Raw genomic sequence first — 27,216 nt, 5'->3', positions numbered from 1 at the left:
AAACCAAGATTTCAAAAACTTATTTAAAAATAACAACACAAATGCCCAAAAATATATGACTGGATCAAGAAGATGTGGTACATATACAAAATGGAATACTACTCAGCTATCAAAAAAGATGCAATTTGCATCTTGCATGCAATTTGCAGCAATATGGGTGGAGCTGGAAAAGATCATGCTCAGAGAAATAAGCCAGAAAGAAAAAGAAAAAAAAAAAAAGATGGTCTCAGTCATAGCAGGAATTTAGAAAACCTAAATAAGGGACCAGGAAAAAGACTAATTATAATAAAGTAAAAAATCAAAATCAACAAGAAACTATAAACCAAAGGGGGGGTGGTGTGTGGAGGAGGGAGTAGTATCAAAACAAGGGGGAGTGGGAATTGTATGGTGACTATAACCAAGATGAAAATGCATACACTGTGCAAAAATGAAAAACGATGTAAAAAATATAAAATTTTAAAAATAATAAAAATAATAAAAATAAGATAAAAATAACAATAAATCCATTACATGTTAATATCACATACTTTACTAAAAATAATTCTATTTCATGAAAATAAAAACTGTAGAGAAAAAAGAAATTTGCATATTATATTATTGCAAATTTCTTTATGTTTGATTTAAGGATGCCAACTAGAGTCTCATTTATGCTTCTGCATTCAATTTGCTGTACTATGTTGTTGGCTTAAGTACAGAAGAGCATCCAGGTAATCAACATCACTTATCATCAGGGAAATGCAAATCATCATCACAATAAGATAGCATCTTACTTTATTTTAAAGGCCTTATCAGATAATATATATATTATATTTTGATACTGTATCAAATTTTTTTTTAAGATTTATTTATTTTATACAAGAACTGCGGTACAGGCCAGATGGGCGGAGGGTGAGAAGATTCACCAGAGACAGAACAGGGAACAGAACAGGCAGAATGACAAAATACACTGCTGAGGGAAGCAGCTGGCGTGGCAGGCGAGGACTGTCGCACCACATGGGATTCTCGCCAGCCGGTTGGGATCCAACCTGCACTGCAGAGGCTGCGGACAGCTTCACAGCTCTGCGCTCAACCACCTGCACCACCAGGGGAGGCCCTGTACCAAATTTGAAGAAGTGGTATTTTATTAAGTTAGTTGCAATTTGAAGTCTGAAAACCTACCTATAGACTCTGTACAATTTATACTCATGAGAGAATAAGAATAGCAAAAGTAAACAAGCATCTTAGTATTATTCCAAAATAATTATTTGACATGGGTAGCCCCTTGATATGGTTCAGGGATCCCACATCTGGATCACACTTTGAGAAATGCTGATACATTTATAAGTACATCCTCTAAACTGTACATTATTTCAGCACAAGTTTCTTCTTTTGTACTTAAATATGAATACCTGTGATTGGTACAGCTGCTTCTTGGTACTACCTTGGAGGCTGAGTATGTTTGGCTTCTGAGATTGACCATTTGCTGACTCCTCTAATTCTTCAAGCCTCCTTTTAAGCCTTCACTTCTCCCTACCTCTAAGGTATAATGTGTAAGGTCTAATTATCTAATTATCTAATATGTAAGGTTAATTAGTGAATGCTCATATTATACATTATTCACTTCCCAATTATGCCATATTGTCATATTTTAATAACAGTTACTCCAAGAGCAAACTGGATACTTTTGGTTTATTAATTACTTGTGTGTCATTTATTTGAGAAATAAGTTTGAATCATTGCGTATTTTATATTAAAAAATCTGCACTTAAGGTTGTTTTCTTTTTATAACATTTATTAATCCTTACTTAGGGTCCGATAATTTTCTAAGTACTAATGCCCTGTAACACCAACATATACTAATTTATTCCCTAAAACTCTAAGAGATATGCTATTATCCCCATTTTACAGATCTGGAAAATGAGTGACAGAGAGATTAAATCGCTCAAGGTGCTGCAATTGCTAGGTCACATGGCTGACATATGAACCCATATTCTCTCAGCTCTAGAATCCTTGCTGTTAACCACTATGCTACCACTGCCTTTATTTTCTTGAATTAAATATTATTTTTTCTTTAAACCATTTATTTTAATATAAATTCCTATGTTCTCTTTCAAATCTAAAATTCTGTTTTTTGTAGGTAACTTTCACAATATATCTTTGTCGTCCTTTTATTTTTTATTTAGCGAGAATATTAGAAAAATACATGGGATAATAAAACTCATCTAAAATTGTTCGGGATGATTAGCAGTTGGTAAAATCTTTTCTGCACAATTAGCACAATTTTATGCAGCAACCCCTGAGTGGAAATCAGCAATTGCAGAATGGGAATCTCAGTCCCCCATCAGGCCCAAACTGCCTCTCTGGTTCTTTTTCTTGATTGCTGTAAGGGGCAACAAAGTTCTAGTTGCCCCCTCCTCCTCCCAATTCCCATCCCCTCAACTCTTAATCCACCCCCACTTTTTTTTTGAGCAGTTCCTTCCCTTACCCTACCTAACCCAACTAGGGTAAAAAGAAAAGTTGTTCTCAAATCTTAGGTGCATCAGAATCACACTGAGGGCTTGTTAAAACAGATTGTTAGGTCCCAAACCCAAAGTTTTTAATTTAGTATGTCTGGGGTGAGGATTCTAATTTCCATTTCTATGGAGAGCCCAGAGGCTGATACGAAGACCATCCTTTGAACACTGCTCTATTCCTTTCAATCGGAGTCCCAAAACGGGTTCAAAGGTGGTTATGTAACAGGGCAGCCCAAACTCCACAAACCTGCTTATTCTAAATGGGTTCTGCCATCCGCCGCATCAACACAAAACATATGAGATTTTTAATGGTAAAGAACTTTAATACAACAGGAAAGGCAAAGAATCTAGTTTCTAAATCAAGCACCCAAAGTTACCCGTCCCCTCGTGGGTAAACTCCATGCAAATGGGATTAGCCCAGAGCAAGGCCCCAAAGCCTGCCACAAGGCTAAAGCATCTTCCAGTGGGAACCCACAGAAAAGGGTCAGAAACAACCAGACAAGCCCAAAAGGAAAAGAGCAAAATCAAAATCAAGATAAAAGCTGCCATGGTCACCTCCCCATGGGTCTCTCACCCACATCTGTGTCACCCAGTCTACGACCAAAAGGCAAGTGCAGTTTCTTCACATGTCTCTCTGCTCCATGTGCCTCCTCCAGGTCTCCTCCTGGCTCTCCATCCTTCTTCCTTCCTTCCTCAGTCTCCTCTGCAGCTTCTTCTCTCCCTGCTCAGCTCCACCCTCCATTTGGGTGGGGCAGGGAACCTGGAACCTCCCCCTTTCCTGGGGACCACCCTGTTACAGTTACATGCAAAAGGTTAATAGTTACAAGAAAACATTAAAGGGTTCATGTAATGTTATTGTGTCTCGGTCTTGGGCACGCTGCAGCAATGAAAGATACAAAAAAACCTAAATAATTTCATTAGCTCCTTCATTCCTGTCAGGGCAAGGCTGGCCCCCACTTCTCACAAGTCATCCAGGCAGAAGCCTGGTTTTCTCTACCATACAGGGGAAAACTGCAAGGATTGTATGAACTTAAGCTTTAAATGACAATTCAATCATGAGGGCGACTTTAATTTCCTCGTATTCACACCGATCGTCTGCCAACCATTCGGACCAGTCACACCACGGTGGGCTAGTTCCAGGGCTAAGCGAGGAGGGACAAGGCGCCTGCGCAGCTCAGCGTGAGGCTCAGGTGGAGTCCACGCGGCACCTCACCAGCTAGGTGCTCAGCTCGGGAGCAGGGGGCGGAGTTTGACAGCGCGTGGGTGTCTACTTCCGGTCACGGGGTCACACGTACCACCAATGGGAAGACTAGACGTCAGCCCCGCTTCCTCACCCTGGCAACGGGTGGGTGACTACTTCCGGTGCTGTGAGGGCTCGGGGCTGACGCGGGTGAGTGTCCCTCTTTCTCACGCTGTCCGCGTTGCTGCCGCTGCATTGCCGCTCCTGTCCCCGGGCCTCGTCTGCTCGCTTAGACGTCTTTTCTGGGGCCGAGCGGGGGCGGCACTCAGGATGCCCCTTGCCTGGGGCCGTGTTGAAGATGGTACCCGGGATGTCCCTCGTTCCCTCGATCGCGCGTGGGGCTCACCGCAGCCCCATTCCCAGTCGGGGTTGCAGCTTCTTGGCGGCCGCGTTCCCTCCCTGCTGGAAGGGACTGTCTATGTGTGGGGGATCCTTCACCCACTTTGCTGGTCTGAGACTCAGACACGGGGGTGTGCGCCCAGGTGGGGCCAGAGGAACCCAGAAGTGCCAGTAGTGTAGACAGGCCTGTTTAAAGTCCCGTGGGATTTAGCATTTACTCTGTGGATGTGAAGGAAAGGACCGAGGCCATGGAGAAGGGGCAGCTGGAAGAGGATGGAAACAGCAGTTGGAGGTGCCGTGGATATTGGCACCTTGGATGTTGGTAGGAGGGAGTACAACATGACTCACCTATGTAGGTGAGGGGGATGAAAGGTATTTTGGGGATCATGGGACTGAGATGATTGAATACTAAGTTTAGGAATTTTAATGCACTAGGGAATTTAGTTACTGGCCTGTTTTGTCTGTTTTAAATAAAACTTCCTTTGCTCCCCTTCCGCTTGTAAAAAAGAATGCATACTTATTAAAGAATATCTGGAAGATGCAGAAATATTTAAAACAAGATAGCTGGCTTATAGTTCCACCAACAGAGCATTTTATATTTCTTTGTAATTTTGTCGCATACTGTTAACCTACTTGTCATCATAGTGTATGTGTGTAAAATGTGATTATAACTAAAAAACAATTTTTGTACATTGGATCCATTTCGTGGTTAGGTGTTTTTTTTTTTTTTTGAGGTAATTAAACGTACAATTTGAAATACACTCTTTTAAGTTGTATATTTCTGTGGTCTTAATATAGTCACAAAGAGAGGGGTACAGGCCAGAGGTGTGGGGGGTGAGAGGATTCACCAGAGACAGAGTGGGGAGCAGAACAGGCAGATTGACTGAAATACATTGCTGAGGGGAGCAGCTGGTGAGTCAGGAGATGTCTGCTGTGCCACATAGGCCAGCCCTCTGGTGGGGGATCAAACTTGTGCTGGCAGTGGCTGACAAATAGTTTCATCATGCTGAGACCTAACCCCTTGCCCCACCAGGAGGCCCTAAAGTTATTTTGTTAAAAAATGTTCTCAGAAGTGGAATTACCTGGAGAACATGACATAAATACCTTTTGGAGCTCATTTAATAGGCGTTAAACCTTCAATGTCATGTTAAGAGCAACACAGCTCTATTTGTTGCAATAGACTACTGAATTTCTGTCACAAGCCTTTTGCTGTAAGGTGAATAGATTTCATGACTTCCTCTCAACTGTTTCTAAAAGACTAAGTAAATCTAGTGCAGAAAAACTTCAACTTCAGTGACAAACCAGACAAGTGGTTGTTTTCTAAATTGTTTTAAGAAAAAAATAGTGTCTTCACATGCAGTAGAAAAATAAAACCCATTTTGAGAGAGATGGGTCAAGATTTACACCTTAAATTAGTGCCATGAAAGTCCCTGGATCAAATAATGTTTTGATAATCAAGTTAGTTTGCATCTCAGATATGACTAGCTTAAATCTTCCTAATTTAGTAGATAGATAGTACTGATTAAAAAATTTGAAATCCAAGAAGGTTACTAGGAACAAAATCAAGTTTCCCTTTTATCCTTGTCCCTCATTCTGTCAGCTCTCTTTAGAGAAACATGTGGTACATTACTTGTCTCTGTATAGAATAGTTCATACATAGAGTATCTCTGGAAAGATAGTATATACAAAAATTATACATTTTAAGTTTCTTGATATTTACTGGCCAATTTCTTTTTCAAATGGTTACATCAGTTTAAGGTGGTTATACGATGCTAATTAGAAATTTTCATTTTTGTTTGTATTTCTTTCCTTAATGTTGGATATCTAGTTTATAGTCCCTCTTTTGTGTGTTGTTTGCTCTGATCACTTGGCATGGAACTTGTTAGTATATAGTCTTTATGAGGTTTATTTTGACAACATTTTGCCAATGGTTACTTTATGATAGGTGGGATTTTGGGGAGAAAAGTTAAAATGTTTTTCTAATGTTTAAACCTAAGGAGTATCTGGGGAAAGAGAATTTTGTTTTGGGTAGGTTAAGAATGAGGAGGATACAATTTGAGTTATTAAGGAGATATGTGGCTAGAGCTCAAGAGAGCAAAGATACTTAGGAACTCTTCAATTTACTAAGAAGATACTTTTGAAAGGTTGACAGTGGGTGAATTTGCTGGAGACATTTGCATATAAGCCCATTGATAGGTTGTCTGGGAGTCATGTAAAAGGAGAAAATTGGAAGGAATATGAGATGCTATGAAGAACTAGGATAGTAAGTTGGCATGTTTGCCAAGGCACGCATAGGATCTAGAGAACCAAAGGTTGTAAGCAGAAGATTAATTAGCGGCCATTAGATATAGTAACTAGGAAAATATACATCTGTGGGCAAGAGTCTTCCCCCTCCCCAACGACATTATTAAGATTTTTCATTTATATCCACTGAAGTGTACAATTAATGATATTTATATTTAGAGTTTCACAACCATCACCACAATGAATTTCAGAGCATTTTTTTCCTTTCTTTTTTTTTATTTTATATAATTCTTACATCATTTTTCATTTTTTGCACAATGTATGCATTTTCATTTTGGTTATATTCCCCATACAATTGCACCCCCCCTTATTTTGGCCCTAATCCTTCTCCCCATCCCCACCCCAACCCCCCTGCAGTGTGTCTCTTGTCCATAGTTGCTTGTTGATTTTGATTTTTACTTTGTATTAATTAGTCTTTTTCTTGGTCCCTTATTTAGGTTTTCTAAATTCCTGCTATGAGTGAGACCATCTGGTATTTTTCTTTTTCTTTCTGACTTATTTCACTGAGCATGATTCCTTCTGGCTCCATCCATGTTGCTGCAAACAGCATGTGTTTATCTTTTTGATCGCTGAGTAATATTCCATTGCATATATGTACCACATCTTTCAGAGCATTTTTATTGCCTGTACAGGAAACCCTGCCCCCAGTAGTAGTCACTACAATTTTCCTCTTTCCTCCCAACCCTGCAAAACCACTAATCAACTTTATGTCTCGTTCGTTAGCTTTGTCTACTCTGGACATTTCATATACATGGAAATACACAGCATGTGATCTTTTGTGTCTGACATTTCATTGTTTTCAGTTGATTCATTTATGCCATTCATATCAGTACTTCATTCCTTTTTATGACTAAATTAGGTTCCATTGTATGACATTATCACATTTTGATTAGCCACCATCAATTCTTGAATATTTGAAGTGTCTGTACTTTTTGGCTATTATTGGGGCTCAGAGGTTAATCCTCCACCTCTCTGGGTTCTTGGCCTGAACAAAGAATCAAAACAGCATCAGAGGAAAAACAAATCAATTTGATAACATGCATCTTGGGATTTTACATGATTGTAAATTCTAAAGAATAATGGAACAAGCCAGGGATATTTATCTTGAATTTCGGGGTCAAGGAGAGAGGGAGAGGACATTCACATGACAGCTAAGAAGGGGTTTTCTGATCTTCACTCAGCTCAGAGAGGACTCATTCACTGATAAATATATAACTGGATGAGAACCCCTCCACCTCAAACTGCTGTTCTAGGCCTGTTAGGTTCTGTTGGGAAAAAGTCAAAAAGGATTCAGGGAAGAAGAAAAGTTTCTCCTAGCATTCAGGGCTCTTATTACACTCAACCAAAACAATGTATTCTTCTAGTGATGGTAATGGCCTCGCTAAGGGTCAGAGTGCCTTGATTGACAGCTACCAAAATGACAAGATGACTACTCTGGGCATTTGATCCTTTTGGGGAGACTGAACCTCGCACTATTGTGAATAATTCTGCTATAACCGTCTATGTACCAGTTTTTATGTGATGTATGTCTTCCATTCTTTTAGGTATATACCTAATAGTGGAGTTGCTAGGTCATATGTTAACTCTGTTTAGCTTTTTAAGCAACTATTACAGATGATGGGCATGTTGCCAGTGATTTTTAGAAATAATAAAGTGAATTTTAGTGTAATTCATAGGAAATTGCACATTATTCATATGTAGGCATATTATCCCAAACTGAAGGCACTATGAAATTATTTACTGTTGTGTAAATCTATATATGCTTATGTTATCTTCTTTCATTAGAAATCTTTTGAGTTGAGTGTTACTTCAAAGCTTAGCTGAAGTGTTAGACATTCATCTTGTGAATCAATGTATTGATGTAAGTATGCTTCATCAATTTCAAATTATGATTTGTGATATCACAGATTGACAGATTTGACAAAAATAGCACAGGGATATTTGATCTTTGGCAATGATTTATTTTTTACTACTCAGTCTTAAATGTAGAGATCAAATTATGTGAACTTTAGAAAATTTGGGTTACCTGTAGTTTTTACGGCCCAAGAAGACCCATCAGGAGATATGTTTTTAATGATTACTGGTCTCTCCTAGCACAGACACTCTTCCTGTAAATTTTAATTTTTATTGATTTTGCTAAAATGCCCAGTTGAGTTGTATCAATTTGTGCTACCACAAGCAATGCATGAAAACTTCTGTTTCTCTGTGCTCTCTAAACATGCTGTTATCTTTTTGGTGTTTTCCAATTCAATTTACAATATGACATTTCAAATAAAAATGATAGTTTTATTTTGTACCTTCGCTTGAGTGAGGTTTAGCATCTTTTGATTTGTTTAAGCTGTTAGGTAGTTTTTCTGTAACCTGGGTTTGTCTATTTGCCCTTTTTTTTGGTAATTTGTTGGAACTCTATCTATTAGACAGATCAGATCTTTAATGGGTGCCAGGTTAAACAAAAACTGATGTTGAAGTAGAAGTTGCTTCATTTCTAAATGAATTAAAAATATTCCAAAACCATTGGGAGTTGGGGGCAAGAGTTTTATATTGGATAGCTTGTCTATTTGAATTCCTTTCCCAGCTTAGCAGAACTTTGGAGCCAGTATTTTTGGCGGGTTTTGTTGTGGTGACATGGCTTGCTAAATTAAATACTTTTCAGATGGTATATTGCTCAAGAAATAACAAAATTAATTCATTTTTCAACATTTTATTTTTGAAGACAAGCTTAAGAGGCAGACTTAAAATCTCATGCATTAAATTGACTTACATCACTACACTTGATCTTAGCCAATACATTTTTTTTAAAGATCTATTTATGCATACAAGAGCTTGGGTACAGGCCAGAGATGCGGGGGGTGGGGGTGGGCAGATTCACCAGAGACAGAGTGGGGAACAGAACAGGCAGAGTGACTGAAATATACTGCTGAGAGGAGCAGCAGGTGAGTCAGGAGAGGCCTGCTGAGCTATGTGATTGCTCCTTGCCTGGCTGGGGATTGAATTTGTGCTGCATAGGCTGCGTATTGCTTCATAGTGTGGTGCTTAACTCCTTGCGCCACCAGGGAGGCCCCCCTAAGCCAATACATTTAAAAAAAACAAGAAGAAAAATGTAAAAAATAAATAAAAAATAAATAAAATTATTAATATAAAAAATGAATATTACAGCAAACCTTATTCATTGTAAAATATAGATATAATTTCTTATGGAAAAAATGCATCTGATGACAGTGAGACAAAGTAGTTTGGACATATTTTCATTTTACTTTTTCAAAGTCTGAATTTTCACTTGCTTGGGCTCAATGACTAATGGGCCAAGTTCATTTCATGTCTAGGCCAGATGTGATGTCTGTATAGTCTGACAGAGGAAGCAATAATGATTTAAGTTCTACTTCCTTAACTGATGTATAAATAAATAAGTAACCTATCTCAAAGAAATAACCAAAGTAAAATAAACATAATTGAGGCAGATCCTTGTGAAGTCATTGGGAGGTAAACCGCCTTTAGAAAGATGTCCACCTCCACAAAACAAAAACAGGCATTTAAATAACTTATTTAATATCAGTACTCTTTTGTGATCAGATTTCTCCTACATATATGATTATATGTAAACATTTTAATATAGCAGTATATTTCTTTGACCTTAAGCTATATATCCTTTAAATGAAATGTTAGATAATAAAAATTTAATGGACTCTCTTAGACTTTGCAGTTCTTCTCAGACCATCTCTGGTGTGATGGACCAATTTTTAAAAATTTTCAATCTTTGTTTACTAATAATTTTTAAAAGAACCCCCCCCAAACCACCTGAAAACAACAGAAAACAAAACTCAAAGCAAACCTAAAATATGGAACTGTGAAAAATAAAGACAAAAGCACAAATTTTTATTAGTTAGCAGGTAAATTGTTTTGAAAATATAATTACAAACAAGATGAGTTTAGAAACAGAAAAGAATTACAAAGACTACACATTGTTTATTGTGTCTATAATGTGCCTATATATCAATAATACTATAACAATGTGGTGAAAAACACTAGTCTTTAACTTTGATTATACTGCTTTTAGGGACTAGGCAGCTAAGTTATTCTTTAGCATAAAGAACACATTTTTTTAACAGTGTGAATTTAGATGTTTAAGTAGTTTCAACCAACTAGTTTTGGACTTTTCTTTAAATCACTGTGTGTTGATTTTTAAATAATCACATTTCCCCTAGTCTGAAATGTGTTTCACTATCATTATTGTTATTAAATCAAGATAGCTGGAAGCTTGTGAACTGGTAATAGTCAGAAAAATTAGAAAAAACCTTGTGGCATAAATTGCTTATACTTTTTAAATTTATATCTCATTACTTATCTATTTAGAAAGTCAGAAATAATTCTTATTCATGAAAATTCGTGTTTTTGAAAGTGTAGTTATTTTAATTTCTTGGTTTAGTGATACAGTTTTCTTAACATTTGTGTATTACAGTTGAACTATGGAGCATTACACTTTTTATTAGGTCCTTCATAAGCAGGTGTGAATCTGGTTGCCTCATTCCATTAAGCAGCACTCTATAGATATTAAATGTTCTTAACCATATATGAAAAAAAAGTAATAATGCGAGGTGATAGATGTGTTAAATAGCCTTATTGTGATAAGCATTTCATAAAATATATGTTTATCAAATCATTTTTTTCACTAAGTTTACACAGTGTTTTTTGTCAGTTATATTTGAATGAAGCTGGGGAAAAAGAGTAAGCAGTAATCCAGGCTTTAGTGATGTTGCCAGCATTACTTGTGGTTCTAGACTGTTCCAGAGATTTTTGTCTTGGACGAGTAGAAAGTGATATTTAAGGTTAAATTGAGCTTTTCTTATAGTTAAAAGATACAAGATCTTTGGAGTCAGTAGTCTTTTTACAAAAGTTCTTTTGCTTATCTTGCTTCAAGTATTGTCAGTGGACAGAGAGATTTAAATTCTAAACTTTTTATATCCCATGTTAAATAAATTTAAAATTAGATGTTTTAGAAAGTTATCTTTGCACAGCTTTGTATGTTACCTGTGTGTTACTAGAAAGAAATGCACACTTTATTTGCCCATTTTTGTTTAGGATAATTCCTGTCCTGCAATTACTTTGGATGGAAGTATGCTTTTTCCCCCAGTAGAAGATGGTAATCTCAGAGAATGACCATGGAGAAGGGGATGAGTTCTGGAGAAGGGCTGCCATCCAGATCATCTCAGGTTTCAGCTGTTAAAATAACAGCCAAAGAGTTGGAAACAAAGCAGCCCCATAAAGAGAAACGAGGGGGCTTTGTATTGGTGCATGCAGGTAAGCTCTAAGTAGGTGAGTAGGAAAATGAAAATAATGGTGATTTCTTTTTTTCTTGCATTTAGGTACAGCAGGGATTGAATTTCATATTGAATTCCATATTCAATTTCATATTGAATTCCATAGGAAGCAAATTGCTAGATGAAGGAGTTGGACTCAAAGAGATTTACTTCCAGATATTGAGCATCTTCGTTTTTATCAGTTAGAAAATTTTACAATGACAACTCTTCCTATTCTTATACCATTATTTACTTTTACTTAAGATAATAGATTAAGGTGGTGTTAAAACCAGACAGAGTAATTTTTTAAACTCTGGTTTGTGTTTTTAAAAATAATGGTGCTGAAGCAACATGGATGGAGCTGGAAGGGATCATGCTCAGCGAAATAAGCCAGAAAGAAAAGGAAAAATACCGGATGGTCTCACTCATAACAGGAATCTAGAAAACCTTAATATGGACCAGGAAAAAGAATAACTATAAGAAAGAAAAAAAATCAAAATCAACAAACAACTATGAACCAGAGACACTCTTTGGGGGGGAGGGAAGGAGGGATTGGGGTCAAAATTGGGGTTGCAATTGTATGGGGAATATAAAAATAAAAAAATAATAAAAAAAATTTTAAAAATTAAAAAAAAATAATGCTGCTAAAATATTTTTGACACCTGTATAGAATTTGGTCATCTTAGAGTATAATTACACAATCCAAGCAGTAGTTTGCCTTCTTAATATTATAAATGTGGAAACCTAAATCCAGAGAGATTAAATGACATGCAGATGGTTGGCGAGCCAGACTGAGAAACCCTTAAATGTGCACTTAAGTCCCTGTCTAGTTTTCTTGGTTTTTCAGGTTAAGCCTAGGGGTAAGTAAGAGTGACCTAGTTTATGAATCTTTACCTGTGTGCTTATGAATACAGGATGAGGCCCAAAGCAGACACACAGAGAGAAATTAAAACAAACCAAAAAAAGGTTTAAAAGGATTTATTTACATATGGAGTGAGAAAAGGTAGAGAAGATAAATTACTGGCTGTATGCGGCTGCTCGTGTCTGTTCTACCCAAAGATATCATCAACTGAGCAGACAACCAAGTGTAGTCAGAAGCCAGTTGAAAAAAAAGAGAGTGGCCCACCTGTGCTCCATTTTTTTTTTAAAGCATCAGTGGTGGCTCTTTTCCTCCCCTAGTTCCCTGTGGCCCCTGTCTAGGATGTTAGGAGTAGAGTCTGGAAAGCTCCACCTTTGCCTCAAGTTAGCTTGTAGCGTCCATGTAATTTGTAAAGCAACTTTCTCAGTGATTTCTGAAATAAACTCAGATCCACTGTCACTCTGAGTAGAGCTAGGCAATCCAAAGTAAAGAACGCTTTTACCCTTCCTAAGAAGATATCCACAAAGACAAAAAGACACTTAATATTTCCAGTGGTTTGGACAGTTGGTTAAATCCACTTGTCAGTATTCAAAAGAACACATGCTACAGTTTTGAACCCAAATAATTTAATGGTAGGAGTTGTTCTTGACCCATAACTTTGGGTGATTTGTTGAGGCACCCTGCAAATAGGGGTCCTCTAAATTCAGGTTCAAAGGCATCTCTCCCATAGTTGGATCCTTCATATAGATATTTCAACACTGGGTGGTGCAGGCCCTCTGGAAGGATTATCGTTTCATTTGAGTCACTCTCTATGTGGGGATGAGGTTAATAAGTCCTTGTTCACAGATCCCTTGCTTATCCATATTAGTATATCTGGGAATAAATTGAGGTAAGTCACGAGGAATGAGTGACCCCGAAAAGCCAAATGAGCAGATGCTGTAGCCCCACATTCAGCTGCTCTTTTGCCTTCTGTAATTTTAGATCCATCCCTTTGATCACCAGGGCAGTGTATCACCACTGTGGCTTTTTGCAGGACCAGGCTCTCTGGTGGGCATTTAATATCTTTGTTCCTGGTTGTAGGAACCTGCTTTCTTTTCATGTGGTGTATGAATATGGAACCATAAGGCATATTTTGATCCATATTTTGCCATTTTACCTTGAGAGAGTTCCAGGATTTGGGTCAAGGCTACCAATATGTCCTTTTGTGCCGACATCCCTACTGGGAGGACCTTGGCTACTCTGATGTTCTGAAGCATCACCACTGCATATCCTACATGTCAGTGACCCTGTAAACTGTTCCTACTCTGGCACTGGAGGGGGCTAGTCAGACAAATCTGGTCTGCTAGCACACATTGTTTTAATAGTTTCTAGACAGTTGTAAGACTCCACACACAAGGCTGTCTGCTTTGCTTGGGAGCATGGTAGTTGGATTTAAAGGGCTGGTAGCTTGCAACTGTGCTTTAGGATTATCTAGTTGATAATCTTTGATATTTCCCCACGTGCCTAGCAGTCAACCAGAGTCCACTCTTATGTTCTCTGTTAAAGAGCTTTTTGATTAGAAACCTAATTTTCATCATTATTTAGGGCTTTGTCTTATAAAGGTTATTCTCAAATCCCTAACTAAGTAAATATCAATTCTTTTAGGGAAACAAATTTCAGATTCATTTTCTTGAGGAAGATGTGGATGATTAAGAGAGAAGAATCATCAGGCTTTTTAATAGGCAATAGTGAATATGCTGTTATTGAGGTTTCAGAGATACCCTGAGCTACATTCCAGGATGAGAGGATGAAAAGAGTTTGGATAGGAGTGTTGGCATTGGTGGTGATTGTGGCTGGGTGGGATGTAACAACCCCCAGTCTCACGTGTTATTTAGAAACTAACTGGCTTTTTGTAGTTACTCTTTTTTTTTTTTAATTTTCTAGAGGCATGTCTTATTTATTTATTTATTATTTGTTTGTTTGGTTTATACAAGCACTGGGTACAGTCAGAAGCGCGGGAGGGCGAGAGAATTCACCAGAGCCAGAGCGGGGAGCAGAGCAGGCAGAAGGACCGAAGTACACTGCTGAGGGGAGCAGCGGGCGGCAGGAGAGGTCTGCGCGCCATGTGGGACCCTCCTCCGGTGGCCGGGGAGCAGCCGGGGATCGAGCAGCCGGGGATCGAACCAGCGCCGCAGAGGCGCTCAACCGCTGCGCCACCGGGGAGGCCCTTTGTAGTTACTCTTAAGAATTCTGGATTCTGAACAGTAACTTCCCATTTGGCAGGGGCTTTCTATAGGTCAACAAAGAGGAGTCCTTAACCTTTTTTCAGATGAACATTTGCCTTGAGTCTGATTCTGGGACTTTCCTCACAGCCTGGCCTTCGAACATCAGTTTTTGCTCCAACATCTAGTTCAGCAATCAAGATTTCCTGATGTTCCCAGGCCAGATGAGATGTGGAGCTCTCTGGGTGTAGAGAAGGAAGAGAAGGACCAGCAAGAAGGAGTTGAATATATTGATGGAGTAAAAAATGAAATAGACACGTTTAATGAATAAACCAGTGAGGAGGTTTTGAAAGTGGAACAGAAATTTAACAAACTCTGCCAACAAACTCCTCTTTTTTCAGAAGAGGTCAGAATTGATCACCAAAATCTAAAATCTTTGGGTAACAACCTGTCACCCATCCACAAGTGTCTGTGCTGGTTGGGGAGGAGGATAAATATGTGATGAATTACTTGACAAGCATTGAGGTAACAGAATTTGAAGCCATTAAATCAGGTATAGAGTAGATTTTTATTTTGATAAAAACCCTTACTTTGGAAATAAACTTTTCTCTAAAAAATTTCATTTGAATGAGAGTGGTGATTCATCTTTGAAGCCCACTGAAATTAAATGGAATTTGATGGTGGAGTGGTGTGGTAACATATCTGAGGAAGTATGACTGTATTTCCCTAAATTGTGTATAGTGTTCTAAACCAATTTTACCTCAGTAATGGAAAAAAGGAAAAGTGAACATAGAGGAACTTGAAGGGACTCTGTTCCAGACACCACTTGGACTTTTCAAGTCCTGATCAAAAGAACTCCTAACTTTGGAGAAAGGTTTGTTGGAGGAAGGAGAGGTGACCTTGGTGAAACCTCTTTGGGGACATAAGCTATTTCTATTGCTTCTGGCAGAAAAAAAGCTTTTTGAAAAAAGACATGGCTATAAAAGAGGTGTGGTGGAGAAAAGAAACTGTTAGATTTTAAAATTCTATACAGTTAGGGCTATTATTTTATTTTCAACAGGAAAACATCAGTTTGTATAAATTATTTATATATAAGCAAGATCTCTGATATGTTAATATCAGTTGGTTTTCTTTTTTTCATTACAGGTGCAGGTTATCATTCTGAATCCAAAGCCAAGGAATATAAACATGTATGCAAACGAGCTTGTCAGAAGGTATGACCTGAATGTATATAATCAGAACATTTCCAACCTATAGCAGTTTTACCTTGAAATTCAAAATTTTAAGATTTATTTATTTATTTATTTATGTGAGCACTGGATACAGTCAGAAGCGCGGGAGGGTGAGAGAATTCACCAGAGCCAGAGCGGGGAACAGAACAGGCAGACTGACGAAACACACTGCTGAGGGGAGCAGTGGGTGCGGCAGGAGAGATCCCCCATGCCATGTGGGACTCTCGCTGGTGACCGGGGATCGAACCAGTGCCGCAGAGGCCGTGGGCTGCTTTGCAGCCCAGCGCTCAACTGCTGTGCCACCAGGGAGGCCTGAAATTCAAAATTTTAGGGCTTGATTTATAAGATAACCTTTTGGTTTGGACCACAAAATTACTTTGCTGATATTTGTGGGGCCTTGTTTTGTTTTTTGTGTTTCATTCTCCAAAAGGTGCTCAGATCTTTCCCTTCCTTGTTTTACCAAATTAAAGTCTATGTTTTTTGAATTGTGGACATATTATCAGTTACCTTTTAATCTTTGTGAAGGCGTTGAACTCTTTATTATAAAAGGAATGGGAAAACAGCTCGAAGGCAGCCAGTACGTTTTTCTATGATGGGAAGAAAAATAATAAAAATCATTATTACTATACTATAATAAAAATTGTATTATTATTATATTATAATGTAATAAAATTATATATTTTTTTATCATGTGGTTTGTAGCACAGCAAATTCACTGTCATTTCTGAGATTAGCTTTACCATTTTCTCAGGTGTGCTTTTTCTTTTTTGGTTTTTGAGGTTCTGCTAAATTGTTGAATAATGTGGGGGCATGAGAGGACTTAGGAGAAATATTATTTGTTTTCATTTTGGACTTTCCTATAGTCTCTTCTAGGCAAACTTTCCATTACTTTCTATGCAAATAGATGTTAATTGGATATTGTATATCAAATAACTAGGTTTTCAGCTCTTTGCATTTGTATTTACTTGCCATTTAGAAGAAAACTTGTACTTTATTAGGGACTCAAGCTTTTTCTTATGAATGGATTTCTAAATAAATAAGAATATTTTGTTACAGAGATTTTGCTTTAAGCGTTTTATAATAAAGTTAAAAATTCTCTGAACTATTTTATATTATTATTTTTTGAAGTGTGAAATTTTTCATTACCTTTAAAGGAATGTTTTTCGATTATAAATCTGTGGTCATAGAACCCTATTTCTTTTGGAGTTTATAGTCAGTCTTTTTAATTTATACAATGCACTATTTAAACATTTAATGAGGAATACACGTCTTAGTTTCTGTGCTAGATTTTATTTATTGTCTCATTTTGAATAATATTAGCAGCTATATTATAAAATATTATGATCATAAATACTTGCTTATTTCAAATCTAAGTAGTTTCTCTCTTGAAGTAGAAATGGAATTAGTGATTACTTTTTATTAACTAAATATCTCCACTTCTTTAAGCTTTTGAGAAGTTGTGGTTTTATAATGAATAATTTCACCCCTTGGTCTCATAGGCAATTGAAAAGTTGCAGGCTGGTGCTCTTGCGACAGATGCAGTGACTGCAGCTCTGGTGGAACTTGAGGTATTTTTTTTCTCTGCTTAAGTTTTCTTTATAATATTTATGTTTGTTTTTCTTAAATGACATGAAGCTTTTGACTTAGTCAACTGTCAATTATATGACCACCATTTCCCAACATGATTAACAAAGTTATATTGTGATATTATTAGGTTGTTTTCTCTGTAGACTTCTCTGAGTAATATAGCAGTTGGTTAAATTCCTTTTTTCATGAATACAAATGTTATTGCTGACTGGATACCTAATTTTTCTTAATATTGTCAGTAGGAAAATTCCTAAAGTTAACTCCCCTGCAAAGTAATATGTGTGCTGTTATTTAGGAAACAAAAAATTCCTAATATCTGAAGTGTATAAAGTGAAAAGGGACGTTTCCTCAAACCTAATAGGTTGATATGTATCCAGAAGGTATGCTTTATGTGTGATTGTTAGGTTAGTCTCCAGTTAACTGCAGCCAATGAAGAATTCATTGCGTAGACTCTCAAATTTTCTGTGATTCTTTGTACTCCAGATTACGGAGTCTCTCAGTTCTTTCAGTCTGGGGTCTTGAGAGCATAGGTTTGTATAGGGTATGTTTAGGCCATCAGAGTACAGAATACAGAGTTTTGCCCTCAAACCTCAAACTTATATAAGATAGATTTGTGTGAGTCGGTTTAGAGGACAGTAGTGAGCAAGTAGTTTCCTGGTTGAGAAGACTACTTGGGAAATCAAATAAAACATGAAGATAAAACAGTAATGAGTTTAAGGAGGAGACGATAGAATTGATCTTCCCAAGTTGACTGGATTGTGACCTTATGTTTAGGCTCTCATATCAGTGTATCTACTCTGTCATGCCAGGTCTTGCTTTTCCCTGTGAAAAATATCCAGAAATTTACCAGAAGTCCTAGCCATATGTTTTATATATTGCCTTGCTTGTTTGTGGAGTGGTACTTTTGACCATGATTTGTAGATTTTAATGTCTCATGTGAATGTCTTCAGCTTGGTCCTAGTATTGTTATGGGAGGTGTGAACACAGAGGGTGGGAACCAGTTACACAGTAGTTTGGTTCCTGAGGCATCTGACTCGGGAATATGTGGTCTCTTCCTTTTGTGACTGATGCATTTTATGCTTGCTCTAAGTCATTAGCCATGTGTCCTTGGGCACTTCACAGCCACTCCTTAACTCAGTTTCCCCATTTTAAACATGGGTATAATAATTCCTGTTTCACAGAGTTGTGAAGATTTACTGGGTTAATATATGACAATTATTTAAAGCATTGTGTGGCAGTTATAACTAGAATGAGGTGCTTTGGAAATGATATATATAAGGTAAATATTTATAATACCTATAGTGATAAGTTTTGGAATGTGAGCAAAAGATGTATTATGGATAAAAGGACAGAAGTGATACAAGAAAGAAGGTTGATGTATTTTCCAGTCATACCTTTACTCAAAACACACAAGGAATGCTTCATCAAATTTAATTCAGTTAAAATTCAGTTAACTACAAATCACTCTTTTGTACAGAAGATGAGACCTTGAGATTACCGGTGCCTAAAGTCAGTGTGGGGAAAGAAGGTTATTGAGTAGTTGGGAGATAAACTATAATGGCAGTTGTTACAAAATTGAGTAGAACTGAATTTTTCTTTTTCTTTTTACCCTAGAATAACTTTAGTTTTCTCTAGGCATAATTATATCATGTTATATATTTCATTACGTCTCCCCCTAGTGCTGAGTCAATCTTATTTTTAAAGAATTTATTTATGCTTAAGCATGATTAGAAATATATTTTGGAATAATGAATTATTCAGGAGTAAGTGAACTTTATAGTTTTGAATGATGACCTATACCTTTTAAGAGTGGTGATAAGACTTTTTGTTTAAACAAACTTGTTCTATTATTTTTGTTATTTAATTATTAAATTTTGGGGAAAATTTCAATACATTATCGTTAAAGATTTATTTTTATGTAGAATCTTTGTAATATGCTGGTAGTTTAAGGGCTAAGACTCTACTAGCTGGAAGAATTTTCCTGAATCTTAAGAATTTTGTTGGAAGTCATGCTTATACTGCCCCCTACATTTTCTGTTGCCTTGCATAGTTGTGATTCATCACCTTAAATATGGTAAAAATTTTCAAATAGAGTTCAGCTAAAGTTTATAATAGTTTGAATCAATGGAAAAATGTAAGAAAATCAGATCTAATATTTTCTGTACTTAGAAATATATAAGTAACAATATTATATCCTTATAACCTACTGTAAGGTCCCAGAGAGTCTGATTTATACTTTCTTATGTTTAATTTGACAGCAACTGTCTTTAGTTTCGATCAGTCTATTCAGTAGAATTGAGTCTTACCTATTGACTACATATGGACAGTCATCATAACATTTTTTTTTTTTTTTTGCTTTGGGATATAATTTTTGATTAGAAAAAGTCAGTGTTTTTAAACTTGCCTATTACATTATTAATAAAGCAGATACTTAAATTGGTCTGAATTCCTTGAAACCATTACTAACTGTAGACTGAAATGTTTTAATTCCTATTAAAATTATGAAAATTTACACTTATACAAATAGCAAAAACTGATCTCAACTCAGGGCCTTAGAGGAGGAAGAGACAAGGTAAAAGAGAAGAAAGTATACATACACACACTTCATACACACATTTACTTATGCAAGTCACCTAGATGCATTATTTTTGAGCTTTTCTTGGAAAATGATTACTTTGTGTATCATTTTCTAGTCTGCTACTACAAACAAGTGGCAAGTGATATTATCCTAAGACTGCTACTTCTGGATATCAGTAGAGGCATTTCCTTCCTGTAAATGAGGACTTATGCACGTGCATGTGCATGAGTCCCTGCCTATTAAACTGATCTGCTTCTGCCTTCAGGATTTTGGGAAGGAAGGTGTTCACTTCCATATGAGAGGTGTTCTGTGTGGAAATGAAAATGACAGGACTCCAAAGTGTATTTTGTTTATCTTCAAAATGTGGGGGAGGAAGTGGAAACGCCAGTTTATGGGTTATATTTAAATATTTTATTGTCAAATTGATTTGGTCACATGGTTTTGTTAGCTATTTATGGCTTTATGAAATTATCCTTTTTGTTGATGGAAAATTGATTTCTGTTCATTTGGCAGTACAACTCTGATTTCATTCATATTAGAGAAGATAAGCATTGTGAAACAATTTGATCTTTGTTCCTGGGGCTATATGTTTGCAGGACAGTTGCTTTTATGACTTTTTTTGAAATAGTTTTGGTTCTAGATAGAAACAGTGGGTTTTAAATGATAGATCATAATTTTGCACATTTCACAGGGTATAGTTTCTGATATGCCTTTCTTCTTTGAGGAAATTGGTTGTAGATCTGGATGAGTCATGATGCTACTGCTGAAGTAGAAAGTATTTCATGAATTCTGGATAAAAATGAACTATTAATAAAATAGCTCCTTTTTTTTTAAAGATTTATTTACTTACACAAGAACTGGGGTACAGGCCAGAGGCGCAGGAGGGTAAGAGAATTCACCAGAAACAGAACTGGGAGCAGAACAAGCAGACAACCAAAAGCACTGCTGAGGGGAGCAGCCGGCGAGACAGGAGAGGTCTGCCATGCCATGTGGGTATCTCCCTGGCTGGCCGGGAATTGAACCTGCGCTGCAGAGACTGTGGACAGCTTCACAGCGCTGCGCTCAACCCACTGCACCACTGGGGAGGCCCATCATCAGTATCTATTTTTAAAAAGTATTAAGACTTGAGTTTAAAAGTTCTGCTAAGGAATAATTGGTGAAGATTAATAACAGCCTTTTAAGAGGTTTGTTTGTAGTCCTGTGAGAAAATCTGTGAGTTTTGAAGATCTTATAGCTTTTGAGAGATTTTGGTCATTTCATTTGAAAATGGATTATTTTGGTAGATTGTTACTGTGCACTGAAAACAGTAATAGAAATAGCTTTGAAATTTCACACTGTAAAAGTTAAATTACACAGATTCCTTTGTTACAATATTTTGCTGAGCTTATGTTATATAAAATGGACCCTGCAGTTCTTTTGTTGACTTGGTTCATCTTTTAAGGCTTCCTATGGGTAGGTGAGATGGTAATTCATAATTGAAATTAGTTTATTGTCCAAATTTATTTAAAGATCAGATTATATTGGGCACAAGTTTTATATTTGTCTGCTAAAAGCTGTTTGTTGTCTTTAGATTTATGTAATCCAATTTAATGCTTACTTGTAAACTTTAGGAAAATTCTTAAGAAGTCTTTTCCAGATAACTATTAGTTTGGGTGTGAAAGAAAAAAGTAGGTATTTGCATTATATATTTATATTATATATAACATTGTCACATGTTTGTATCTTTTCATTCTCTTATACCCATGACCAGTTCTGCATGCATTTCTTTATGGCAGGAATCGCTAACATGTCACCTGCTAGAGTAGTCCTTTGTTGCACCTCAGTCCAGGCCTCTGTGCAGCAGCATGATTAGGTCTACCCCTTTACTTGGCTATATAATTCCAGCTGGAATTATCTGTGTGTTTCAAGGGGAGAGAGAGCACCTAAGGCTCGCCAGTCTGTGAACTGCTTATTGGTTATATAGATATTGTGATATTCTGCTGGCATATGGGCCTATCTAGGATGGAAGGGGTTATTGGGAAGGGCTGATATATCCTTCTTCTCACCAAACCTATAGCAAATTCACTTATAGGACTTCTCTTCTTTTTTTTTAAATAGGTCTTCTCTTTAGATTGATGCTTACTCACCTGTTCCTTATGCCACTTTCATGTTTGGTTTTTATTTGCAAAAATGGAGGGACATCATGTCTACAGTCATTTCTATTTATTTGGGAGATTAAACAATTATTTAAATAGACGAGCATCTCCAGTCTTTTTTTTTTTTTTTAAGATATTTATTTATGCATCTAAGAGCTGGGGTACAGGCCAGAGATGAGGGGTAGTGAGAGGATTCACCAGAGACAGAGTAGGAACAGAACAGGCAGACAGACTGAAACACACTGCTGAGGGGAGCAGCAGGCAAGGCAGGAGAGGTCTGCTGTGCCATGTGGGTTTCTCTCTGGCGGGCCAGGGATCGAACTCATGCTGCAGAGGCTATGGATAGCTTCATAGTGTGGTGCTTAACCCCTTGTGCCACCAGAGAGGCCCACCATTCTTTTGTACATTTTGTTTTTCAAAAATAATTTCATAAACAAGGGTCCATTGCTTCTTCCTCTCCTTTCCCTGATAGGACTGGATACATTGGAAAGACAGCTTGATACAGTTAACTCACATATACACAAGTGCCCATTAAAATTTTGGAAAATTTTGGATTTTCCCCCTTGAAAATCTCATTTTTCTCTTCCATTGATATTATCTATTACTCCATGTAATGGGGGGAGGGTTCCTGTTTTATGTATGTAAGCAGGGAGTTTTACTTTCATTCCTTTGTAGTACTTAAAATGTTTTTATTGCATGAAATTTGAGTTTTGACTTCAAATTGTCTTTTTATTTTTTTTTTCCAACTTGGAATCATTGATTATTTCAGTCAAAGACCCTGTTTTGCCTATCTGTTTAGCAGTGTTTCCAGTGGTGCCTCAGTTTTTCTATGTATTCCAGCTATTTATAGAGTCTTTATGTTTCTCTGCATTTTTTTTTTTGTTTTATTTTTTGAGGTGTACACACACAGTTACACTTCATGGAGTTGCATCCAGCCAAGTATCCATGTTCTTCTTGTGAAGAGGCAGAGAAAATCACCTCTCCCAAGAATTTCTACCTTCTGACCAAGGGAAATGTGTCCTGAAGAGCTGTACGCAGATGGGAGGCAACTTGTTTGCTTGTTCTGCTGCTAGAGTATTGATTTAATTAGAAGACAGGCTGTGGGTGGCCATGTGCAGACAAAGAAGCACCAGACAGAGCCCATTTAGCCTGGGACAGTAAAAGTAAGTTACGCTCTTTCTAAAACACTATTTTGAGTATTGATGCTGAATTCTTGCCTTTAGTACTAAGGGGCAACTTGTAACTTACTGTTTGTGTTTACACATTAGGTACATCTATTTTCTAAGACCCTAGAAATTAAATATGTGCTCAAGCAAAAATACCTGCTTAATGGAAAAGCAGTGATTTTTTTCCTTCTTTGTTTTTAAAATAATGAGAAAGCAGAATCACTTATTCTAGACTAATTTTATATTGCACTAAAACTGTGTATTAAGTTTTGACCAAGTCAATATGCTTAAGTATAGAGTTTGTTATGTTTCACTCTGTGCTGATGGGGGCATGAAGTATTATTTCAGCTTTTTCTAGTCATTTCTGGATGAGTTGTATGGACCTTATCAGATATATACATCTTGGCAGAATCTGATAGAAAATAAGGTCCAAGACCAGACTTAGCAGGTCCTGAGGAGCATGTAGCTTTATATGTGACTGTATTTTGCTCTTAGAGTTGTTATTCTCCAAGAATATGCTACATTTTGGAATTCAGTTTGAAGTTACTTAAAGCTATATTTGGTAATGCGAGGCTTTCGTGTGTGGAAACAATTTAGACATTTGGAGTGAGTGTAGAATGTCTTCTTGTCCTAGGTTCATAGAGATTATAGAAAAAGGACTTAATTAGATTCATTGACCCTTGGATATGTAGTGTTGTGATTATTGAATCTTTTTATGTGTGTGTTTGGGGCATCGATTTTATAATCTAACACCTACTATTTTTTATTTTGTTGTTGTTTGTTTTTGGTAATGAAGGAACTAGGCTAAGAAGATTTTTCTTTGTTCAGCAAAATCATGTGTTGACATCATGGTCAATCTGAAAGACTGCTCTGATTTTGTTTTTGCCCATCTCTCAATCCCAGGCCTTTATTCAGAATGTGGAAAGGACTAAGTAAGAAACTTAAGTTATTTAGTTATTAAGAATCCATGCAAGATCATATCCTAAATCCTGCTCCAAAGCAGACCAAAGCATTGTTTAAAATTTTTTTTCATTCATTCTTCCTATCATCTAATTTTTATGTGTATAGCTGACTTCAATATTACAGCAGTGAAAAATTGCATCTCACCAAAGCAGAGCAAACAACTTAAAATCAAATCCTAAGCATTCTAGTTAAAACAAGTTTTTTGGCAGTTCCCACTTCCAGGGAGATTTTACTAGCAGTCATTCTTGCTCACACAGTAGGCTTCCTGCATGGCTCTATATTTATGCTGACATGCATATACTATAACACCAGGCATCAACACTATAACACTTAGTAGGGTACTTAAAAAATTCAGAGTGGGGAACTTATTTGTGTTTCCCTCTTCTGCACTATGTGCAGATGTTAACATTTTGTAGTGGGTTGGAAGTCTTTTTAATAAAAAGAAGCATAGTTATAAGTTACTGATTATTAGTAATACTGCTCCCCCACCTATCTCCCATTTTGACATGTCCTCACCTCACATCTGATAGAAGGATGGCTTAAGTTTCATTTCATGATCTGTTAGGTTCTTTGAATTATGGTACCATATTATTGTCAACATTGTTAAAAGATGTAATTATTTAGATTGAAGGGAAGTCTAAGTGGATGCTGAATTTGGCTTTATGGGAGAAACAGCTACGTTTGTCTTTTCTATTGTAGTTCATGTGGAAAGGACAATTTCAGGTACCGCGTGTGCTAACTTCTTCCTGGACATCATAAAGAATCCAACTAAAACAAAGTTTAAAACTATTTCAGATGTGCACATCTATTGAAGCCAATATTTTATTTTAGAGATGTGTTGTGTTTGACAAATAACTCTTTGTACTGCAATTCTGTGACTTTCAATTAAAAAAATGAAAATAAATTGCTATGATGTCATTTTTCTGTTTAATTATGTTTTGTTTGTTTGCAAATTGGACAGATTAATAAGAGAATGAAAGTGAGTGCAGATGTACTGTGTCTTCATTAAGATAATTTTAATAATAGGTCCTCCCCGGTGGCGCAGCGGTTGAGCGCTGGGTTGCGAAGCTGCCCGCAGCCTCTGCAGCGCCGGTTCGATCCCCGGCTGCTCCCCGGCCACCGGAGGAGGGTCCCACATGGCGCGCAGACCTCTCCTGCCGCCCGCTGCTCCCCTCAGCAGTGTACTTCGGTCCTTCTGCCTGCTCTGCTCCCCACTCTGGCTCTGGTGAATTCTCTCACCCTGCCGCGCTTCTGACTGTACCCAGTGCTTGTATAAATAATAAATAAATAAATCTTTAAAAAAAAGATATTTTTAATAATAAATTAGAGAAAAACATGGTTCCATTGTCTTGACAGAAAATTGTATGCCAGATCAACAAATGCTCTAAGGAACAAATAATATTTATTGCTTTTATTCTGACATTTTCAGAATAGCTTGAATGATGCAAGAAGATCATAAAAGTTCTTAGTTCCTAATATGTGTGCTTTAAAAAAAAACTTAAAGTATGTTGTCTTTTGTATAATTGAACAGTTAAAAATATGAACTGTCATAGACACTAAAACTGGTATTCGACATACTGTATTTGACTCAAATGTTCACAGAATGTGATGCAAACAAATGTTCTCTCAACTTACATCTAGGATAGCTAAAATATTACTTTAACACATGTTAAAAGTAGAGCACTGTAACTATTTGGCTAGATATAATTCCGGGCTGTCTAAGTTGAGTAATTTCCTCAGGCATTCCAACTTTGATCAACCACAGCAAGAACTTTTAGCATGTCTGTAAAGCAGCCAGTGCATCTGTAAATATATCCTGAGGTAGAGAGAAAAGAGAGAATGCCAAGGAAGAAAGAATATTTTCTGTCATTAAGAAGCAGTTAGAGATTGAAAATGGAAAGTTTTTTGTTTCCCTAGGGTCTCTTTTTAGATAATTGAACCACTGAATCTAAGTATGCCCTGTGGTTTTGTATTAATGAGTGAAAAGTACTTCATTTGAGCCTAGTAAAAATATTTCTGGCTAACTTTGCTAAAACTTACTGGTTAAAGTCCATTAAATTTAAAAAAATTTCCTGTCTTTATTAATGTCATATTAATTGACTAAAAACCTCAATGTAAATAATATGTATCTCTGTAAAACATGTTCTAATTGTCTATACTTGACTGAGATTGACTGTAAATATTCTTACATTACCCTTTTTTTAAATTTTATTTATTTTTTTATTTTTATATTCCCCATACAATTGCAACCCCGTGATTTGACCCCAGTCCCTCCTTCCCCCCCACCCCCCAAAGTGTGTCTCTGGTTCATAGTTGTTTGTTGATTTTGATTTTTTTCTTTCTTATTGTTATTCTTTTTCCTGGTCCCTTATTTAGGTTTTCTAGATTCCTGTTATGAGTGAGACCATCCGGTATTTTTCTTTTTCTTTCTGGCTTATTTCATGACCCTTTTTTAGAGAACAACTCTTTGCACAGGCACTACCACTCCAGAAATAATCTCATATACATTTGTTTTCAACACATGGATGAAAGTAGGTTTGCTGATTTTTATTCTCAGTTTCCTGAAAATGAATTTGTAAATAGCTACAATTATTCACAAAGAATATTTATAATGGTAAATAGCCCTCTACTATGTGGGAACTATGTTTTTCCCTGATTTTTTTTTTTTTTTTTTTTTTTTGGACACAACATGCTCTTATTACATGGATATAACTTCTCTGGAAACCCTTTAAGGTATAGTTAATAACTACTTGTAAACTGGACATTAAATTGAATCATCTATCTTGCTTCTTTCCTACTTTGTTCTATAGTCCCATGATAACAGAG

At 36.7% G+C, this 27,216-nt stretch overlaps 1 protein-coding gene across 3 annotated transcripts in view; it reads left to right on the top strand.

Moving 5' to 3' along the window:
- Nucleotides 1–11,525: 11,525 nt before the first annotated feature.
- TASP1 (taspase 1) overlaps nucleotides 11,526–27,216 on the top strand; it is a gene marked incomplete at both ends in the record, with an annotated part of 220,137 nt that continues 204,446 nt past the window's right edge. For all 3 annotated transcript variants that reach the window (XM_084247263.1, XM_084247262.1, XM_084247261.1), the window contains 3 exons: nucleotides 11,526–11,670; nucleotides 15,876–15,943; nucleotides 17,461–17,529. In XM_084247263.1, coding sequence (XP_084103389.1) covers nucleotides 11,526–11,670; nucleotides 15,876–15,943; nucleotides 17,461–17,529 — 282 coding nt within the window. The remainder of the gene's footprint in view (nucleotides 11,671–15,875; nucleotides 15,944–17,460; nucleotides 17,530–27,216) is intronic.

This window comes from Talpa europaea, assembly GCF_964194135.1.
Source record: "Talpa europaea genome assembly, chromosome: 11".
NCBI classification, from domain to species: domain Eukaryota; kingdom Metazoa; phylum Chordata; class Mammalia; order Eulipotyphla; family Talpidae; genus Talpa; species Talpa europaea.
Note: the sequence above shows the minus strand (reverse complement) of the source record. Positions and strands in the feature narration are given on the sequence as shown.